Below are 19,129 nucleotides of genomic sequence, written 5' to 3'. Positions count from 1 at the left end.
AGTTATTTAATAGTGAATGAAGACAGGTAGAGAGAGCTTTGGCTACTTGTATTCTAGAGCCTTTGGGAATTCTAGATATAATGGGAGGTTTGTCAGATTTTAGAAAGTTAATGATGTCGACGTGAGTGGTAGGTGGGAGGGAAATGAATGTGTCTGATGTGGTTGGTATGTGGGCGTTATTGGATGAGGTGGAAGTATAACTGTGAGTAGAAAAAATGGAGAGGGGATTTTGGAAGGGAGGGGAAGGACGCTTTCCAGACTCAGGACAAGCACAGCCTTTGGATTTGTGCTTGGTGAAAAGGCCGGATTTGGTGATTTTTATGTTTTTGGAACACGTGGGGCAGCGTTCTATTGTGTGACTAAAGGAGAGGCTATGAATTGAGTGAAAGAACTTATCAGTGAGAGAAATGTCAAATTATTTTGTACAATGAATGCAGATGTGATGGAGAGTAAGGAGAAATGATCTATAGAGAATAATGAGATTGTAAAACCAAGATTTTTCCATATGGAAGGAGATGGGCATAAGAATTTTAGGGAATAGTTGGTATGTGATGTTGATTATTTGCTTTGTGAAATATAATGGGTAGGGAAAATACTGAGGAATATATATTTTAAAAAAAAAGAAATTATAGTTGGGTGTATTTTTAGGTATGAGTAAAATTAAAGATGTATAAAGAGATTTGAGTTTTCAAGTGTAAAAGAAAAATGTTAAAAAAGAATTGAGTAAAATTAAAGATGTATAGGAAGGTTTGAATTTTGGAGTGTTGAAAAAAAAAAAAAAATTTTGAAAAAGTTTTAAAAAAGAGGAAAAAATTACAATACAGAAGTGTTGTAAAAAGAAAATAATAATTTATTGTTCAAAAAGAAATATATGCAAGTAAGTAGAGAATTTGTAATGTGTAATATATATATAAGGAAAATGTGTAATTTAAATGTTGAATTTTTGGAAAGTTAATGTTGATGTGTTAATAATTAAATTTAAAAAGTAAGTTTAAGAGAAAAAAATAAAAAATAAAATATGTAATGTATAAATGTGCAGGAAACTTCTGTTGTATTTGTTCAAAAAGAAATATATGCAAGTAAGTAGAGAATTTGTAATGTGTAATATATATATAAGGAAAATGTGTAATTTAAATGTTAAATTTTTGGAAAGTTAATGTTGATGTGTTAATAATTAAGTTTAAAAAGTAAGTTTTAAGAGAAAAAAATGAAAGATAAAATATGTAATGTATAAATGTGCAGGAAACTTCTGTTGTGGCAGTGCTTCAATTCCTATTTTTAAGCAAGTCATGGAATAAAATCATGGATATAACATTTGTTAATTGATGAACTAAAAGCATTATTGGTGTTGTAAATATTGTAAATGGTGTTGGTATTTATGTAGGATGTTCAATTGGGAAAAATGTCATTGTATTCATTAGTAGGTTGAATATTAGAATTAATTGGATCAATAAAATTGGAATATGATTTTGTGAGTGTTCTTTGGTTTATTGAATTTTTATTGATATAGAGGAGTTAAAAAAAATAGATCTTCTCAGATATGTGGTCTATAAGTTGAGTTATAATAGACACTTCAATTAGGGGAGGATTGGGCTGATTTTTGTTGCCAATTTGGGGAGACAGCAATAAGAAGTTTAAGAAGTTCACTCAGTATATTATAACTTCCTTATATGTATCGATTACTTAGGCAAGGCAGGCATTGAGCAATGAATAGAGATTAAGGCATGCGAATGAATTAGAAAATAGTTACTTTTGCATACAAGATTTACTTATATTTTATTTTAATTTTATTTTTTTAAAATATAGATATTTACAATCAATTTTTAAAATAGTAATCTGTATAAAATTTCTAATTTTGAAATTTATTTTTTGTATATAAAATAAACACATAGTTAAATAAAGGGTTTATACTAAATAAAATTGTTAAATTGTATTTTTTTAGCAAGAATTACATATTACGTAAGTATTTTACTTTATGTGAAAAGAATGGAAGTAACCATACAATGTGCAAAATTCTCTTTATGCAAAAACAAGATATCTTTTTCAAATATTAGCAGTTCAAACCTAAAGAGGCATTTAGAAGTAGTTAATTCTTTTAAAAATACAATTTTTATTATTTGTGAAGATCATAACAATATGCATATAATAAAAATTATATATTTCCTTCACTATATGTATGATGACAGTAATATATTGGCATCAATAATTCACCCAAATTTTAGCTCATTGGCCTTTTATTAATCTGCCACATATTCACGCCTGAATATGGCGGTGACGCGGCATGTATAATTTTTAAAATGCTGTTTTATTATAATATATTAAATTATTATTATTTAAAATTTGAATATTAACATTAATAAAATTAAATATGAATTGTATTCTATTGCTATGTATAATAGAATAGTGTAAACCATTTAAATTAATTCCTACATCATATTTCCACAAACAATACATATTAATTATTTTTATGGAATTTCACTTTTTAAAACACCCTTTATACAATAATATGAAATAAAAACGCTCTCTACTAAACATAAATCAAGCTGTCTGGTGGTACTTTGGAAATCTTATTTTGAAGAATGAAAATAAGAAAAGCACAAATGCTGATTATATTTATAGTGAACCTTGTTTAAAATTGGAGAAAAAAGATGAGGAAGATTATAATAAACATAATCCATTTTCACAGTAATTTATTTTAAGACTTATATTTATATATAATTTATATTTTAGTTAGTTGGGGTGCACTAGATGATGTTTATTTATCTATAAAGGCGCATGTTTTAAATCTGATTGATTCTGGGCCAAAATTTTGTTTATCACTTTTGATTTATGTTCAAGCGTCGAAATTATATCATATTTAGTCTTCATTATTAAGATGAAAATTTTGATTTAAAATATTTTAACTTAAATAAAAATATGAAATAAAAGCATACTGTACCATATTATCTGAGATTGATGGTATTGAAGAGGAGTTCGATTTAAAAATCAAAATAATACAAATGATAACTGATGTTAGGACCATTGTCAAAGCGTCAGATTGGGGGATTATGAGCATCATTTAGGGTTAGGGCATGGACTTCATAATTTGGTTACAGTTGATGGTAGTGTTGCGTAATCGGCTAAAAACTACGCCTAAGCCTAATAAGGCTAAGCCTAATTAGGTTAAGCCTAAAAATCGGCTAAGCCTATATAAATCTGCTAAAATTAAATTAGTCAAAATTCTGCATCGATGCTTAGTATTAATTATTATTTATTTATTTTAGTAAAATAATTTATTTTATTTATATTTAATGTAAATATTTTATTATTATCAACAAATAAACATGATATGATTTAATATTTTTTATTTATATTATTATATTATGAAATGAAAATAAATTTATTTATTTGATGTTATTTTAATAAAAAAAATAATATGCTGCTATATTGTAAAATTGTAATATTCTTTTTAATATAATTTATTAGTGATTTTCACAATCTTCTTTATAAATACATCTTTTATTGAGGAATTATATTGTAAATTTTATTAGATAAATAAACAATCTTTTAGGTGAAATCTTTATAATTTTTTTATCATTTTTTTAAAATTATCTATTTTTTATTAAATGAGGTGGATTTTATGAAACTTTTTTGATGATTTTATATGATCTTTTTAAGGATAATATTTTAATGTGACAATTGTCATAATCGTTATTTTATAAGTTTTTTGAATTTTTTTGAAGAAAATAGGTTAAAATAAGTATTAATAACATGTGTAAATATAAATTTAGTGAAGATGTACCAAAGAAAAGTGACAATTGTCATAATCGCTATTTTTAAAGTTTTTTGATTTTTTTTGACGACAATATGTTAAAATAAGTATTAATAACATGTTTAAATAAAAATTTAGTGAAGATGTACCATAGAAAATTGACAATTGTCATAATAGTTATTTTTAAAGTTTTTTGTATTTTTTTGAAGAAAATATGTTAAAATAAGTATTAAAAACATGTTTAAATTAAAATTTAGTGAAGATGTACCATAGAAAAGTGACAATTGTCATAATCGTTATTTTATACGTTTTTTGAATTTTTTTGAAGAAAATTTGTTAAAATAAGTATTAAAAACATGTTTAAATAAAAATTTAGTGAAGATGTACCATAGAAAAGTGACAATTGTCATAATCGTTATTTTATACGTTTTTTGAATTTTTTTGAAGAAAATAGGTTAAAATAAGTATTAATAACATGTGTAAATATAAATTTAGTGAAGATGTACCATAGAAAAGTGACAATTGTCATAATCGTTATTTTATAAGTTTTTTGAATTTTTTTGAAGAAAATATGTTAAAATAAGTATTGATAACATGTTTAAATAAAATTTAGTGAAGATGTACCATAGAAAATTGACATTGTCATAATGGTTATTTTTAAAGTTTTTTGAATTTTTTGACGAAAATATGTTAAAATAAGTATTAATATCATGTGTAAATATAAATTTAGTGAAGACAATGAAAAGTGACAATTGTCATAATCGTTATTTTTAAAGTTTTTTGAATTTTTTTGACGAAAATATGTTAAAATAAGTATTAATAACATGTGTAAATATAAATTTAGTGAAGATGTACTCTAGATAAGCGACAATTGTCATAATCATTATTTTTTAAATTTTTTGATTTTTGTTGACGAAATAATAACATGTTTAAATAAAAATTTAGTGAAGATGTACTATAGAAAAGTGACAATTGTCATAATCGTTATTTTTAAAATTTCTTTATGTAAATGGGTAAAAATATAGATTGTAAAATTAAAATTGCCTGAGTATATGCCATAGAAACACATATGGTAATAATAGATTCTTCCCCAAAAACAGGAGCAAATTGGCATTTTATTACATTTGTTCATCGGGTCAGAAATTAATATGCAAAATTTATATCATAATATCTAATCCTAAGTTAGAAATTATTATTTTTTTTACCAATTTTCATTAGACAATCTTGTTTAAAATTTGGGTAAACTTTTTTTTCTATTTTAAAATCAAATATCGATGCAAGTTAACTATTTTCGTCAAAAAAAAATCAAAAAACTTTAAAAATAACGATTATGACAATTGTCGCTTATCTAGAGTACATCTTCACTAAATTTTTATTTAAACATGTTATCAATACTTATTTTAAAATATCTTTGTCAATAAAATTCAAAAAATTTTAAAAAAACGATTATGACAATTGTCCCTTTTCATTGGTACATCTTCACTAAATTTATATTTACACATGTTATTAATACTTATTTTAACATATTTTCGTCAAAAAAATTCAAAAAACTTTAAAGATAACAATTATGACAATTGTCACTTTTCTATGGTACATCTTCACTAAATTTTTATTTAAACATGTTTTTAATATTTATTTTAACATATTTTCTTTAAAAAAATTCAAAAAACTTTAAAAATAACAATTATGACAAATGTCACTTTTCATTGGTACATCTTCACTAAATTTATATTTACACATGTTATTAATACTTATTTTAACATATTTTCTTCAAAAAAAATCAAAAAACTTTAAAATTAACGATTATGACAAATGTCACTATCTTCACTAAATTTATATTTACACATGTTATTAATACTTATTTTGACATATTTTCGTCAAAAAAATTCAAAAAACTTTAAAATTAACCATTATGACAATTGTCACTTTTCATTGGTACATCTTCACTAAATTTATATTTACACATGTTATTAATTCTTATTTTAACATATTTTCGTCAAAAAAATTCGAAAAACTTTAAAAATAACGATTATGACAATTGTCACTTTTCTATGGTACATCTTCACTAAATTTATATTTACACATGTTATTAATACTTATTTTAACAAATTTTCGTCAAAAAAATTCAAAAAACTTTAAAATTAACCATTATGACAATTGTCACTTTTCATTGGTACATCTCACTAAATTTATATTTACACATGTTATTAATTCTTATTTTAACATATTTTCGTCAAAAAAATTCGAAAAACTTTAAAAATAACGATTATGACAATTGTCACTTTTCTATGGTACATCTTCACTAAATTTATAGTTACACATGTTATTAATACTTATTTTAACAAATTTTCATCAAAAAAATTCAAAAAACTTTAAAATTAACCATTATGACAATTGTCACTTTTCATTGGTACATCTTCACTAAATTTATATTTACACATGTTATTAATTCTTATTTTAACATATTTTCGTCAAAAAAATTCGAAAAACTTTAAAAATAACGATTATGACAATTGTCACTTTTCATTGGTACATCTTCACTAAATTTGTATTTATACATGTTATTAATACTTATTTTAACATACTTTCTTCAAAAAAATTCAAAAAACTTATAAAAGAACGATTATGACAATTGTCACATTAAAATATTATCCTTAAAAAGATCATATAAAATAACATCAAAAAAGTTTCATAAAATCCACCTCATTTAATAATAAATAGATAATTTAAAAAAAATTATATAAGATTTCACCTAAAAGATTGTTTATTTATCTAATAAAATTTACAATATAATTCCTCAATAAAAGATGTATTTACAAAGAAGATTGTGAAAATCACTAATAAATTATATTTAAAGAATATTATATTTTTACAATATAGCAGCATATTATTTTTTTTTATTAAAAAAACATCAAATAAATAAATTTATTTTCATTTCAAAATATAATAATATAAATAAAAAATATTAAATCATATCATGTTTATTTGTTGATAATAATAAAATATTTACATTAAATATAAATAAAATAAATTATTTTACTAAAATAAATAAATAATAATTAATGCTCCTAAGCATCGATGCAGAATTTTGAATAATTTATTTTAGCCAATTTTTAGGCTTAGCCCATTTTTAGGCTTAGCCAATTTTTAGGCTTAGCCGATTTTTAGGCTTAGCCGATTTTTAGGCTTAGCCTAATTAGGTTTAGCCGATTTTTAGGCTTAGCCTAATTAGGTTTAGCCGATTTTTCCACCTAAAATCTCGGCTAAGCCGTTTTTAGTCGGCTAAAATTAGCCGATTACGCAGCACTAGTTGATGGCATAAAAAAGTTGCCAGAATTGATATTCTCATTAAAAAAATTATTTCAGCCCTCAGATATCAAGTAGCTGATTTGGAATGTGAATTGAGGCTGAGCATCGTAAATGTCTATAGTTAATTTATGAGACAGGTCATATCTTGGATATTGATGATTCTGATCCATACCTTGATGACCATTTTGATATGTGTGATGATGCGGATAATAGAAATGGCATTGCACCAACCAATCTAATTAATAAAAACTTTAAATTAAATTAACCTACTCGCTGGCACAGCATATTAATTATGCTAGAAAGTATTCGCAGTGTAAACAAAATTCCTATAAATAATGTTCTAAATAAAATAGGAAAACAAACTTTAAAACTCTTTAAATGAATGGAATATGATTGATGAGCTTTACACAGTATTAAATCCATTCCGAGAGTCGGTGGAATTTCTTTCCTCCCAAAAGGGATCTACAATAAACTTAGGGTTATTATTTCGCAGTATAGAAACCTATATACAAATCAATAAATCTGATTGCTCAGATATTATTTGCTTATAAGAAAATATGGAAAAAAACCTTGACCATAGGTTTCCCATTACTGAAGTTCAAGAAATGATATTTTAAACATTAGATATTAGCGACTACTAGATCCCAGATTTCAAAATCTTAAAATTGTTTCAGAATATTTAAATATGAATTCCACGACATAATTGCAATTTTTAATTAAACATTTAAAACTTTTAGAGCACATAGAAATGCATAGAGTGAGATTCAAGTTGAAGATAATGGGCAAACATCCAGTTCTAATATAGCTAAAATAGCTCCTAAACATTCCTTTCCACGCAACGATTATAACAACATTAGTAATCTAGAACAAGAATGTCATATTTTGCTCAACCAACATAATATCCCAGAAGCATTAATCTTTTGGAAGAAAAAACGACTGGAACTTCCTAGGCTTGCTAATTTAGCTAGGAAGATTCTTTGTATACCTGCAACCAGTACCAGGGAAAGAATTTTTCCATTGCTGGATTAATACTCAATGCAAAAAGGACTTTTTATGCCCCAAGAATAGTGATAAAATACTATTTATTCATGACAATTATTTTGCTAAATCTGAATTCTGATTTATTATATTTCATAATTTATATTTTGCTTGCATTCCAAATTTATATTTTAATTTGCTATAATAAAAATCAATAGCATATTACTAATATGTGTTATTTGCAGAGTTGTTAAAGTAGCGCGCTACCTTTTTTGGTAGCTATAGCTAATAGCCGCTACTTTTTTTAAAATTATTTAATTTAAGTAGCGCGCTACTTCGCTACTTATAAAAAATATAATGAATGTAAGTATAAACATGAAAATTTAAATATAATATCATAATTAATTATAATTTTTATAATTTATTAATTAATTTTGAAATTTAAATATATTTTCAATTTTTAATTTATATTTTCAATCTGTGTTAATAATCTAAAATGGCATCGCCCATGGATATCCAAATCCTTGAAAGTGATTCAGACATGGAAGATTCAATGGAAGAAAATGTACTTAATAGCTCTAATAACGATTTCCCATTCCCTAGATTTGAAAAATTTTTTAAAATAAATATTAAAACAAAATCTGAATTCAAATTCCTGTGCTTAAAATGTAAAAAAAATATATCATCAAATCAATCGAGTAGCTATAACCTGAAGAAACACCTAAAGGTAAATTGTTATTTTTACATTATAATATTATTTATTTTATTAGACTGTTCACGCCAATTGCTATAAGGAAATAGAGAAACATATAAAAAAAATTGGTATAAGAGAATCTTCATTCAAAAAGACAAATACTATCCAAACCAAATTAACTGATAATAAACAGGCCAATACTTTATCGCACAACAGTTTTATGTCGCCAGACACTTATGAATAAAATAGCCGACAACTTCAAAGTGATGAAAGATGCTCTAAGAGTAGAGTTATCAGATATATCTTATGTATGTACACCGGCAGATAGTTGGACGCATAACAGAAGGTAAAAATTTATTTATATTTATAAATTGATCTGATTAAATATTTTTAGAGCTTCCTTGCCCTCAAGTGCTAGTGTCGAGAGATTATTTAGCAAAGCAAAGCTTATACTTTCTGATCGTCGCTCTAGACTTGGGGATGATAATATTGAAATGATATTATTAAAATGCAACAAATTAAAATAAATATTTATTTATATTGCTTATTTTTTTATAATCTAAACTAACTAAATTTTTATATTTATAAATGTTGATTTTTATATATTATTTATTTATACATTTACATTTATAAGCAAAAAAAATATAAAAAAAATTTGTTTCATTTGTTTCCAAAATTTTTTTTATAAAAAGTAGCTAATAGCGCGCTACTTTTTTTGACAAATAGCGAAAGCGGTAGCGCGCTACTTTTTTTGACAAATAGCTATAGCGGTAGCGCGCTACTTTTAAAAATAGCGTTTAACAACTCTGGTTATTTGACTCTGATCTGAGTAAAAAATGCAATTCATTAATCTATTTCTGAGAATGAAAAAATATATAAATTTAAATTGGAGTAAAGAAATGAATTAAACTATATTAACAATGTGTTAAAAAAGAGCGCCTAAATAAATTATACATTGACTTATAAATTAAATTCAATAAAAAAAATTTTAAATAAATATCGCGCCGCCGACAATTTAATAGGCGGCGGCAAAATCGACGCGCCGCCGAAAGCCGATGAAAATATTAAAAAATACTGCCACCTTCGAATGAGACAACGGCGCACAGGTCTACCCTCATCTAAATTTAGCGTAGAAAAATTTATTTCCAAATTAATCATAATGTAGTATCAAATACACCTTATGTAGTTTTGGAGAATTCGACACTTTTATCTAAATAACAGTAAATCTAATAGAAAGACATCAAGTTAATTTGAAAATCATTTTCAAAAAATTATCCTAGCTAAATATATCTTTATATGAGGTTTCCCATTTATAAAAGGGAAAGATGGAAAAGTGCCAATCAAAAAATAAAAATTTCCCTGTAAAAGATTCAATCACAAAGGAAAATCATTATCTATTATATTTTTTGTATATTAAAAATAAAAAAAATGTCATCTTTATTTAATTTATGGCTACTCTTAATTTTTTTTCTTCTATTTTTGTCATTTTCCAAATCTCTTACTTTTTTCTCGTCATTTTTTATTATTCTTTTTTGAAATAATTTCTTTATTTTATTTTATATTTTTTCATCTTATAAAATTGCAAATTAAAGTATTTATAATGTACTTTTAAAATTAATAAATTCTAACTAATACACAAAACGATAAGTGAGTTATTATATATAATCCAGATAGCTACAAGCCCAGAAGCCCTGACCAGAACTTGCCAAAAATAAATAAAAATCCTTCGCGTAATTGTAATGAGATAAATGGAAAAGAAATAAAATGATAAAAAGAATGAAGAATTGAAGAAAGATTAGATAAGAATATGGAAATTACTAAAAAATTAAATTAAAGAGATGGCTAAAAACAAAAATAAAATTCAAAAATGAGGAAAAGAATTAAGAAAAGACGAGAAAAATAAAATGATATAAAATTAAATATCGATGGCAAAAAGTTAGATAAAAATTCTAAAGATTATGAAAGAAAATTAAAAATAACCAAAAATTAAAGAAAAATACCAACAAAAAATGACATTTCAACAACCAAAAAAATAAAATAATATTTTTTTTAAAAAATTTATTAAAAATATAATATTTTCCCTTTTTAATTGAATTTTCCCTTACTTGGGGAACATTTTACTTTTTTGATTGACATTCTCATTTTTTTTATCGGTGCTTTTCATTTTTTGAATAGTAAACCCTATAATATAGAATGTTTCTTAGGTTACCTTCTGTAGGCTGACTGTGACTTCGCAAAATAACATGACCTAGAACAAAAAGTCCACTTTTTTTTAAATCATTCACAAAATCAATCAATTCACAATTGTAACGCGGATCAGCAATCAGCTGTAATATTTGTGGTCTCCAGTATTTAACATGTTGTTTACGTGGATCCAATAATAATAAATATTTTCTTACCTATATTAGGATAAATAATAAAAAAATTAATTTAAAAAAATGAACAATATTAGATTAAAAATAAAGTCAAATCTCCTTAGGAATAATAGTTAGGGACAAAATTTTGGCTCATAAAGATGTTAATTTTATTTTTCATTAAAATGGTATTTCTATCACCTATTAGAAGATTGAACAAAAAACGTGTTTATCCTTCAATTGTGACCTCTTTCAATAATGAAGGAAGAGTCTTTGCTAAGCTTTTGATTAATGTAATACGCAGAAACTTTGGAGATTGTCCAGCCCAATGATATTTTTTTGCTAAGTTTGGCTCAAAATAAAAAAATAGCCATCACTGGCTTGATTATCCAGTCAGAGTCTGGAATGTTGTTAAGTAATGAAGAATTAAGAATTGCCTTTGCCTAGGTGGCGATATTACATTGTGAATGCTCTACTGGTCGATAGTAAAGTAGGCATCGCCTTTCTTGCTCTAATTCTTGAGGTAGTGTCACAGCATAGAACAATCACTATATAGCTAAAATTGGCTTTCCCTTATGAAAAGGTGTCACTATAGCTCCTTGGAGAGGGAGACCTTTCATATGGGGTATTCATGCGTAACCGGGTTTTCTTTCACATTAAATATGAATCTTACTGACTTGTCCGAGTGCTTCAAATAAATAAATACTCATAATTTTCTTCACAAATCATATTCACCCACTTATTTAGAATATTTTGGTCCTAAATTTGATTGTTTTTTTAAATCTATAAATCAAAAATTAAAAATCCTATGAAACGACCCAAATCATACCTTTATATTTTAATCAAAAAATTCAATTATAAATTTTTCATGAAAATCTCATGTTTTAGGAACACTTTCCTTTTATTATTTTAAAATATTTTTTTTAAAAATATTTTATTATATATATAAATTGTTTATTTATATTTTTCATAAGAAATATTTTATTCTTTTTTTCTAAACAATTTCTTTATTCTCCCTATCAACTTACTTAATTTATCTAATTCTATTATTTTAATTTTCCCCTTTTTTCATCTCATTAGAATTGAGGGAAATAAATTTGGCCCGGCTATGGTGGCTCGGTCGGGGGTTGGAATTTTCATTTTTAAGCCAGGACAGGAATTAAAAAATTTATTTTTTTCTAGTTCTGGTCCGGACCTGTCACTCATCGTTATGTTGTAGTGCAAATCGATAATTTTTAAATAGTAAATTTTTACTGAATTATTAATATTTTCACCACATTTGCAATGAGATAAAGATGAAAAATGGGAAAAAGAATGATAAAATAATTGAGTTGAAGAAAGATAACAGAGAATAAAGAAATGATTATAATAAAATTCAAAAAAAAATTTAGGAAAAAAATGACATTTTAGGATTATTAGAATAATTTTAAAAAAATATGATAAAAATTTTTTTTTTTTGAATAATTCTTTATTTAGTTGAAACTTTTCCATTTCTGTTGATTTATTTTTGCAAGATCTTTTCCTTATTTGATTGACCATTTTTCTTATTTGATCGGACCTTTTCTTAAGACTTTGGGAGTTTTCCTTTTTTTATTGACCTTTTAAAAAATTTTGTTACACCTTTGAACTTTTTCCTTTTTTAAATAAATATATAAGAAAATTAATCAACCTTAAATTTTGGTATAATTGCAAATAATGTCCTTAGTAAGACATTTGGTTTGAATATATTCATCAATATGCAAGAATGTCCCTATTAAAACTTAAACTACTCAAAAATATGCCAATATAATATTAGTCTATTAGCCTAACACTAGTAAACATTGGTAAAAAATTCGGATCAACTTCTAATTTATTTTTACAGTAAACCCATTTGGCTTTACCTGATGAAACAGCAAAGCCTGACTGAGCGAGCCCCAGGAAGAAGCGGGAGTTTTCCAGTGTAAGAGTGCGACGAGGAAGGCGCACACAGTAAGACCTAGGGCAGAAAATGTGGGGGCAACTGCGAACATGATAACGAGACAAGCTCCAGAACCGAGCAAGGCCGAGTGCCATGAGAAGTGCGTGAATGAGGGTCTAAAGTTAGGAGCCGAAGCTAGATCCAAGGCGCAGCATGACACATTTACGGCTAAGTAGGAGAGCAAGAAGGAAACTGTCACGATCCCGGCTATCTTGTTAAGAGAGCCACCGCCAACTATTATGGCCACTTGGACCAGAAGCCAAGACATGACGACCGCCTTTATTGGGTTGCCCGAGCGTGTTATGAAGGTCAGACTTTGTAACATACTACCAAATATGTTATCCCGGGCCACGGCTTCCAGAACGCGCGAGGCGCCTATAGTATAAATTTTTATGGGTAATGGTATTAAATTGATGAAGTTAAAAAAAAATTGTACTATCAAGGCATGTTTTTTAGGGCCCAGTCCACATCAAATTATTATACTATACAGCCTCAGATCATAAAATCTATATTATATTTGGCATGTTCAGCCTAGTCTAAAGATTAATCCTATTTTCAAAAAATAATATCTATAAGACCTTCTGATGAAAACTTGATATTTCCAGATGTAAGCTAGGTAACGACTGATTTTTTTTTGAAAGGTCAGATAGAAACATGAATTAATGCAAGTTCTTATTTTTTATAAAAATCGTAATAAAAAGAAAAGAAAAATAATAAATATAATGGAATAAGATAAAAATATTTGAAAAATTTAAAAAAAAAGAAAAATTTCCGTGCAGCTCGGCAGAATTTTTTTCATTAACGTAATCCCTATGACTCACATTTAAAAAATTAAAGGATAATGGACCAGGCAAGGTGAAAAAAGTTAAAATTTTTTTGCTAAATTATGTACAAATGAATATACCAATTAAATTGCTAAGTCCAGCGGTAATCGTAGCGAGCAATATACCTATTGTAATAAATGGTGGCCATATATTAATTTGGGCTAAAACCATATAATCATTTTTTAATAAAAAACTGGAGCATGTTGCAGCAATGAGTATTGACAATATAATATAAGTTGTAAAAGTAAAAGCAACGGCCCATAATGTTCCCTTTGGGATAGATTTTTGTGGATCTTTAAGATCACCTGACATATTAGCCCCCGCCATAATTCCAGTGGCACCAGAAAAAACGACGGCAAAAACGGTCATGAATGAGGCGGTAAATCCGGTTGTATAATCTATAGAGTACTGAGGTTTCATATTTTGCATCAATGTTTCTACCTTGAACCCAGTATAATTGCCACACGTTGGTAATGATGGAATAAGTGGTGACATAGTAGGAGCAGATGAAATGGGAGAAAAACTAGTGAAATTGGTGGTTGATGTTGGTTCTATCGCTGCTGTGACATTTGATATCAAATTAGATAAAGTATTGTTCACCATAAAATCTAAATGAGAAAAGGTGGTACTTAATATCAAGCTTGGAGTTGATGACATCCTCTGATGCGGTGGGTAGACGATTATATTATTGTTGGGAATATCAATGCATGTGGGGTCTGTCTTTAGAATCACGCTTAAAGGAATGGAGAGAGCACAAACTACTATTACGCCGAGGACGGTGAGAGAGGCCCGGGCAAAAGCCGAACTCCCAAACAAACATATTATTAAATTGAGCGCGTTAACACAAGAGGCGTATAAAATTGACCACCACAAACCTTCCGGTAATATGCGAGTATTGTAGCCGTAATATTCAGGTGATATAGTAATATTACTATTCGTTCGTTTGGGGGATGAGTAAGTTCCACCTGGCCCGAAACTTTCGACTAGCGCTTCAGAACATCCTACACAATAGAGAGCACTGCTAAAGACATTAGCGAAAAAGAATATAGCACCTATGCTTCCTCCAAACTCGGGACCAAGTGTACGACTAATCATGAAGTAAGCACCACCTCCTTCGACGGCTCCATTAGTTGCTACAGCCGCTACGGACAATACCTGTCAAAAAATTTGATATTATAATCAAAAATAGAACTATAAGAATCTTTAACCTGTTTATAATAATAGTAATAATGGCCAACTGTAAGAGTTGGGGTCTTCCAGAAAAAATAGATCTTAGATACATATACTAGTATCTTATTCAAAATATCAAACAAGATAAAAGATACTTGTATCTTTTGCTAAATGAGAGTATTTGAATTTTATAAAATTATTACAGAATATTTATAAAGTACATTTTTATTATTTATTGATGAAGAACATAACATTCGCATATAAGAATAAATATTTACAATAATTAATCAAATATTTAATGACGAGTATAATAATCAGGCATTTTAATATTAGATTTAGCCCATTCATAGCGTTGAAATATTAATTTGCAAAATATTATTTAAAATGGATTAAATCAAATCATTTTAATTTGGAAATGATTATTTAAAATAGATTAAATCAAATCATTAGTTTCAGATAATCAATTTTTCATATAATTTAATTAAGCCTTTGCCGTATTTCATTGTGACAAAAAAATATAACCTTTCAACTGGAGCTGATGAAGGTATATATTTTAAAAAAAAATCCTTAATGGAAGGATAATAATTAAGCATTTCTAATGTATTTCGAAGGTCTATAATATAATTTAAAACATCTAGCTCAATTTTATTTGTATTATTGAACTCAGAAATTTGTTTCATTAAAAAGAAAATATTTTCTTTATTAAATGTTATATCCATTGGTGTTATATTTGAGCTTGATTATATAATACTGGTACATTTAGGACTTCTTTCAATAATATATTCGAAAGTATTTTTTTATTTATATTCCTAAAATATGGATGTGATAATAATGCCAAAAAAGCTTGATTATATTCATCGTCATAGGAAAAAATTTTCCCAAATCTTTTGCCCATACCATTTTGGATAGTTTTTAATATAGGACAATATTGCAAACTTGAATTTTTATGTTTATCTAAGTCCCCTTTAACCACAAATAGTATTGGCACTAATCTAGCATAAAATGTAGTACTCTGATCTTGTAGTTCGAATGTAAGTGATACAGGGCTTAAAACCTTACAATATCCTCAATATAAACAACATCCACTTCTTTAAAATGGGACAATCAATTGTTTCAAATATTAAAATTAAATTATATTTTAACAGTGAAGTCATACTATAGTATAGGTTATTCCACCTGGTTATATGCATGAAACTTTCAGCTGATTACAAACTTTATCTTTTTAGAAGATTTTGGTCTTCCATATGCATTCCATAGTGAATCCCTCTAAGATTTCTTGAGTTTGATATTGCAGAGAGACTATCTTTGGTAATAATTAAGGATAAAGTTAAGGCGGTTGGTAAATTTGAAAATAAATATATGGCTATTTTAACGAATATCTATCAGTTTTCGGCTATGGGATAGGTTCTAAATCGCTAAAATGAAAGAAATATCATCCAAAATCCCAGTTTTGGAATCAAATTGGGAATTTGGATGATATTTCTTCCATTTTAGCGATTTTTTAAAATTTTCAATTCAAATACAAGTGTTTAGTCCCCTAGTATCTATTAATATTAATTTCAAATTTACTTTAAAAATTTTCTAGGAGATATAAGCCAGGTTCCCAATTTTTAGCGATTTTTGTTTTAGCCATTTAGAACGGGAACCTCGGCTATGGACAAGTTTGAACACGTTAGGATAAGCGGAGTAGATACCAATTAAACCATTTTCGCATATTTTTGAGGGTGGGGGAAATAGTGAATACCAATTGAACTGTAATTAGGGCTAGGGGTGTATACCACTTTTTGGAGGTCGATCCGATCCGATATTCCTGATATTAAATCGATATCGGCCGATTACCGATCCGATATAATATCTAATTTTGTATTCTATAAAGATACCAATGGTTTTATAATATACTTTTTATTAGTATAACATTTATAATTTAACTATACCATAACATATGTCATTTAATTATAATGTTCAGTTATAGTTTATATTCAATTCAATTGCAATTCTAAAATTATATAAAATATTTTTATAGATAAATCCCTTATTTATATAATATATACATGTATAAACCAAAAATGAAAAGATTTTGATCAATAATGCCAGCAATATGTTCCATACAAGTTTTTTTATTATTTTTCGATTCTAAACCTACTCATTAATTAAATGTAAAGAAACCTATCATTTTTTAAAAATTTTTAGATTTTCACATGTATTTACACCCTAATATAAAAAAAGCGCTAACCAATAAATCATACTGGTTTAAGATGATATATTCGGTTCGATGTCAATTCAGCGAAACTTTTATCGCGAATGTCGTTTATCGCGAATGAATTTTATAGCGAAACTTTTATCGCGAATGAATTTTATAGCGAAACTTTTATCGCGAATCTACATTAGCGAATACTTTTCCGCGAAAACATTATAGCGAAAAAAATATCGCGAATCAATAATCGCGAAAATTTTATAGCGAAGTCAATATCGCGAAATATAAATCGCGAAGACAATATAGCGAAAACTATTACGCGAAATATAATGCGACATTTATGTTTAATGTTAATATTTTATTTATCAAAAAATAAACATATTATATGATATATATTTTTTATTTATATTAATTATGAAATGAAAAATAGATTTCTTTTATTTGATATTTAAAAAAAAAATGATATGATATGCTACTATTGTAATATTATTTTCAGGGTTGGCAAGTCGGTCAATTGACCAGTCAAATTCAGTCAATTGACCGGAGGAGTATTTGACCTGTCAAATACGGTCAAATACTCTAAAAAATTTAAAGGAAAAATAAATTAAAAATATGTTTAAAAAAGGGAAAAAAGATGTAAATACATGTGATCACAATGTTTGCTTATTTTTCGGGTCCACAATATCAAGAGGAGAACTTACTAGTAGTGTAATTAATGAAGTATGTGATATAATTCAAGAATTAGCTATTTTACAAGGTAGTGATGACCAAAATATTTTAAGTGATATAATTAATTTCAGAAGCAAAAACAGCATGTTTAATATAGCAAAATATGTGGAAAGTAGTAATTTCCAGAAACAATCAATTCCGACCTCAAGTTAATAGATTAAACTTTGTCTACCCTGCCCATTAAGAGACTAACAATTCCTAGTTCTACTTCTTCTTTAGAAAGAAATAGGTCGATTTGGGTTAATATTCTTATGAAAATAGAAATCGATTTAAGATCTAAGATATCAGGAAAATTGTTTAAAAAATATTAAAGAAAATGATAATATTGAATATGAATCAGAACAAGACTCTGATACAGATAGCTACACGTTAGTTATTGAATGAATTTAAAAAATTAATATTATAGATTCATTTTACTATTATATTCAAAATAAAGTTAATATTAACTTTAAAAAAATATATTTGAATTTGACCACATTTGACCATATTTGGCCGGTCAAATATCGGTCAATTGACCGAAACGTATTTGACCGGTCAAATGCACAACCCTGATTATTTTTGTTACAATTTATTAGTGATTTTACACGCCCAAAATTTTAAGCAAAATATAATTTTTGAAGTTCAAAAAGATTTTTAAACAAATTTTGATAAAAATTTTAAATCTTTTTTGAGGAATTCTTTTGTGAATTTTATTATAAATAAACAATCTTTTATTTTTAAAATTATCTATTTTTTAAGTATATTAAAAGAGGTGGGTTTTCTAAATAATATTTTTTTAAAAATATTTTTATTTAACTTATTTATGTATATGATCTTTTTAAGGAAACTAATTTAATCCGACAATTTTTATATTCGTTATTGAAGATGTTCCTTGGAAAAATGACAATTATCATAATCGGTATTTTTAAACATATTAGATTTTTTTATAGTAAAATATGTATTTTTAACATGTTAAATTAAAATTTTAATTAAGATGCACCATATAAAAGTGACAATTATCTTAATCGTTATTCTTAAAGTTATTTTGACGTAAATCGGTTAAAATAAGTATTGTTAACATGTATTCATAAAACTTCAGTGAAGATGTACCCTAGATAAGTGACAATTGTCATAATCCTTATTTTTAAAGTTTTTTGATGCAAATGGGTAAAAATATAAATTGTAAACTT

General features: G+C 26.3%; 1 protein-coding gene across 2 annotated transcripts in view; it reads right to left on the bottom strand.

Annotated features, from left to right (window-relative positions):
- LOC135929332 (solute carrier family 12 member 9-like) overlaps positions 1 to 19,129 on the bottom strand; it is a 34,898-nt gene that overhangs the window by 4,782 nt on the left and 10,987 nt on the right. Inside the window, exons 1-4 of one of the 2 annotated variants that reach the window (XM_065465867.1) lie at positions 16,194 to 16,235; positions 13,948 to 15,022; positions 12,967 to 13,418; positions 10,942 to 11,131 (exon numbers count right to left, since the gene is read on the bottom strand). In XM_065465867.1, coding sequence (XP_065321939.1) covers positions 10,942 to 11,131; positions 12,967 to 13,418; positions 13,948 to 14,962 — 1,657 coding nt within the window. In that variant the 5' untranslated portion in view covers positions 14,963 to 15,022; positions 16,194 to 16,235. Of the gene's footprint in view, positions 1 to 10,941; positions 11,132 to 12,966; positions 13,419 to 13,947; positions 15,023 to 16,193; positions 16,236 to 19,129 lie in introns of those variants that run through there. The other variant, XM_065465866.1, reaches the window with a different exon arrangement.

This window comes from Gordionus sp. m RMFG-2023, chromosome 5 (assembly GCF_954871325.1).
Source record: "Gordionus sp. m RMFG-2023 chromosome 5, tfGorSpeb1-WG-v2, whole genome shotgun sequence".
Lineage (NCBI taxonomy): Eukaryota > Metazoa > Nematomorpha > Gordioida > Chordodea > Parachordodidae > Gordionus > Gordionus sp. m RMFG-2023.
Note: the sequence above shows the minus strand (reverse complement) of the source record. Positions and strands in the feature narration are given on the sequence as shown.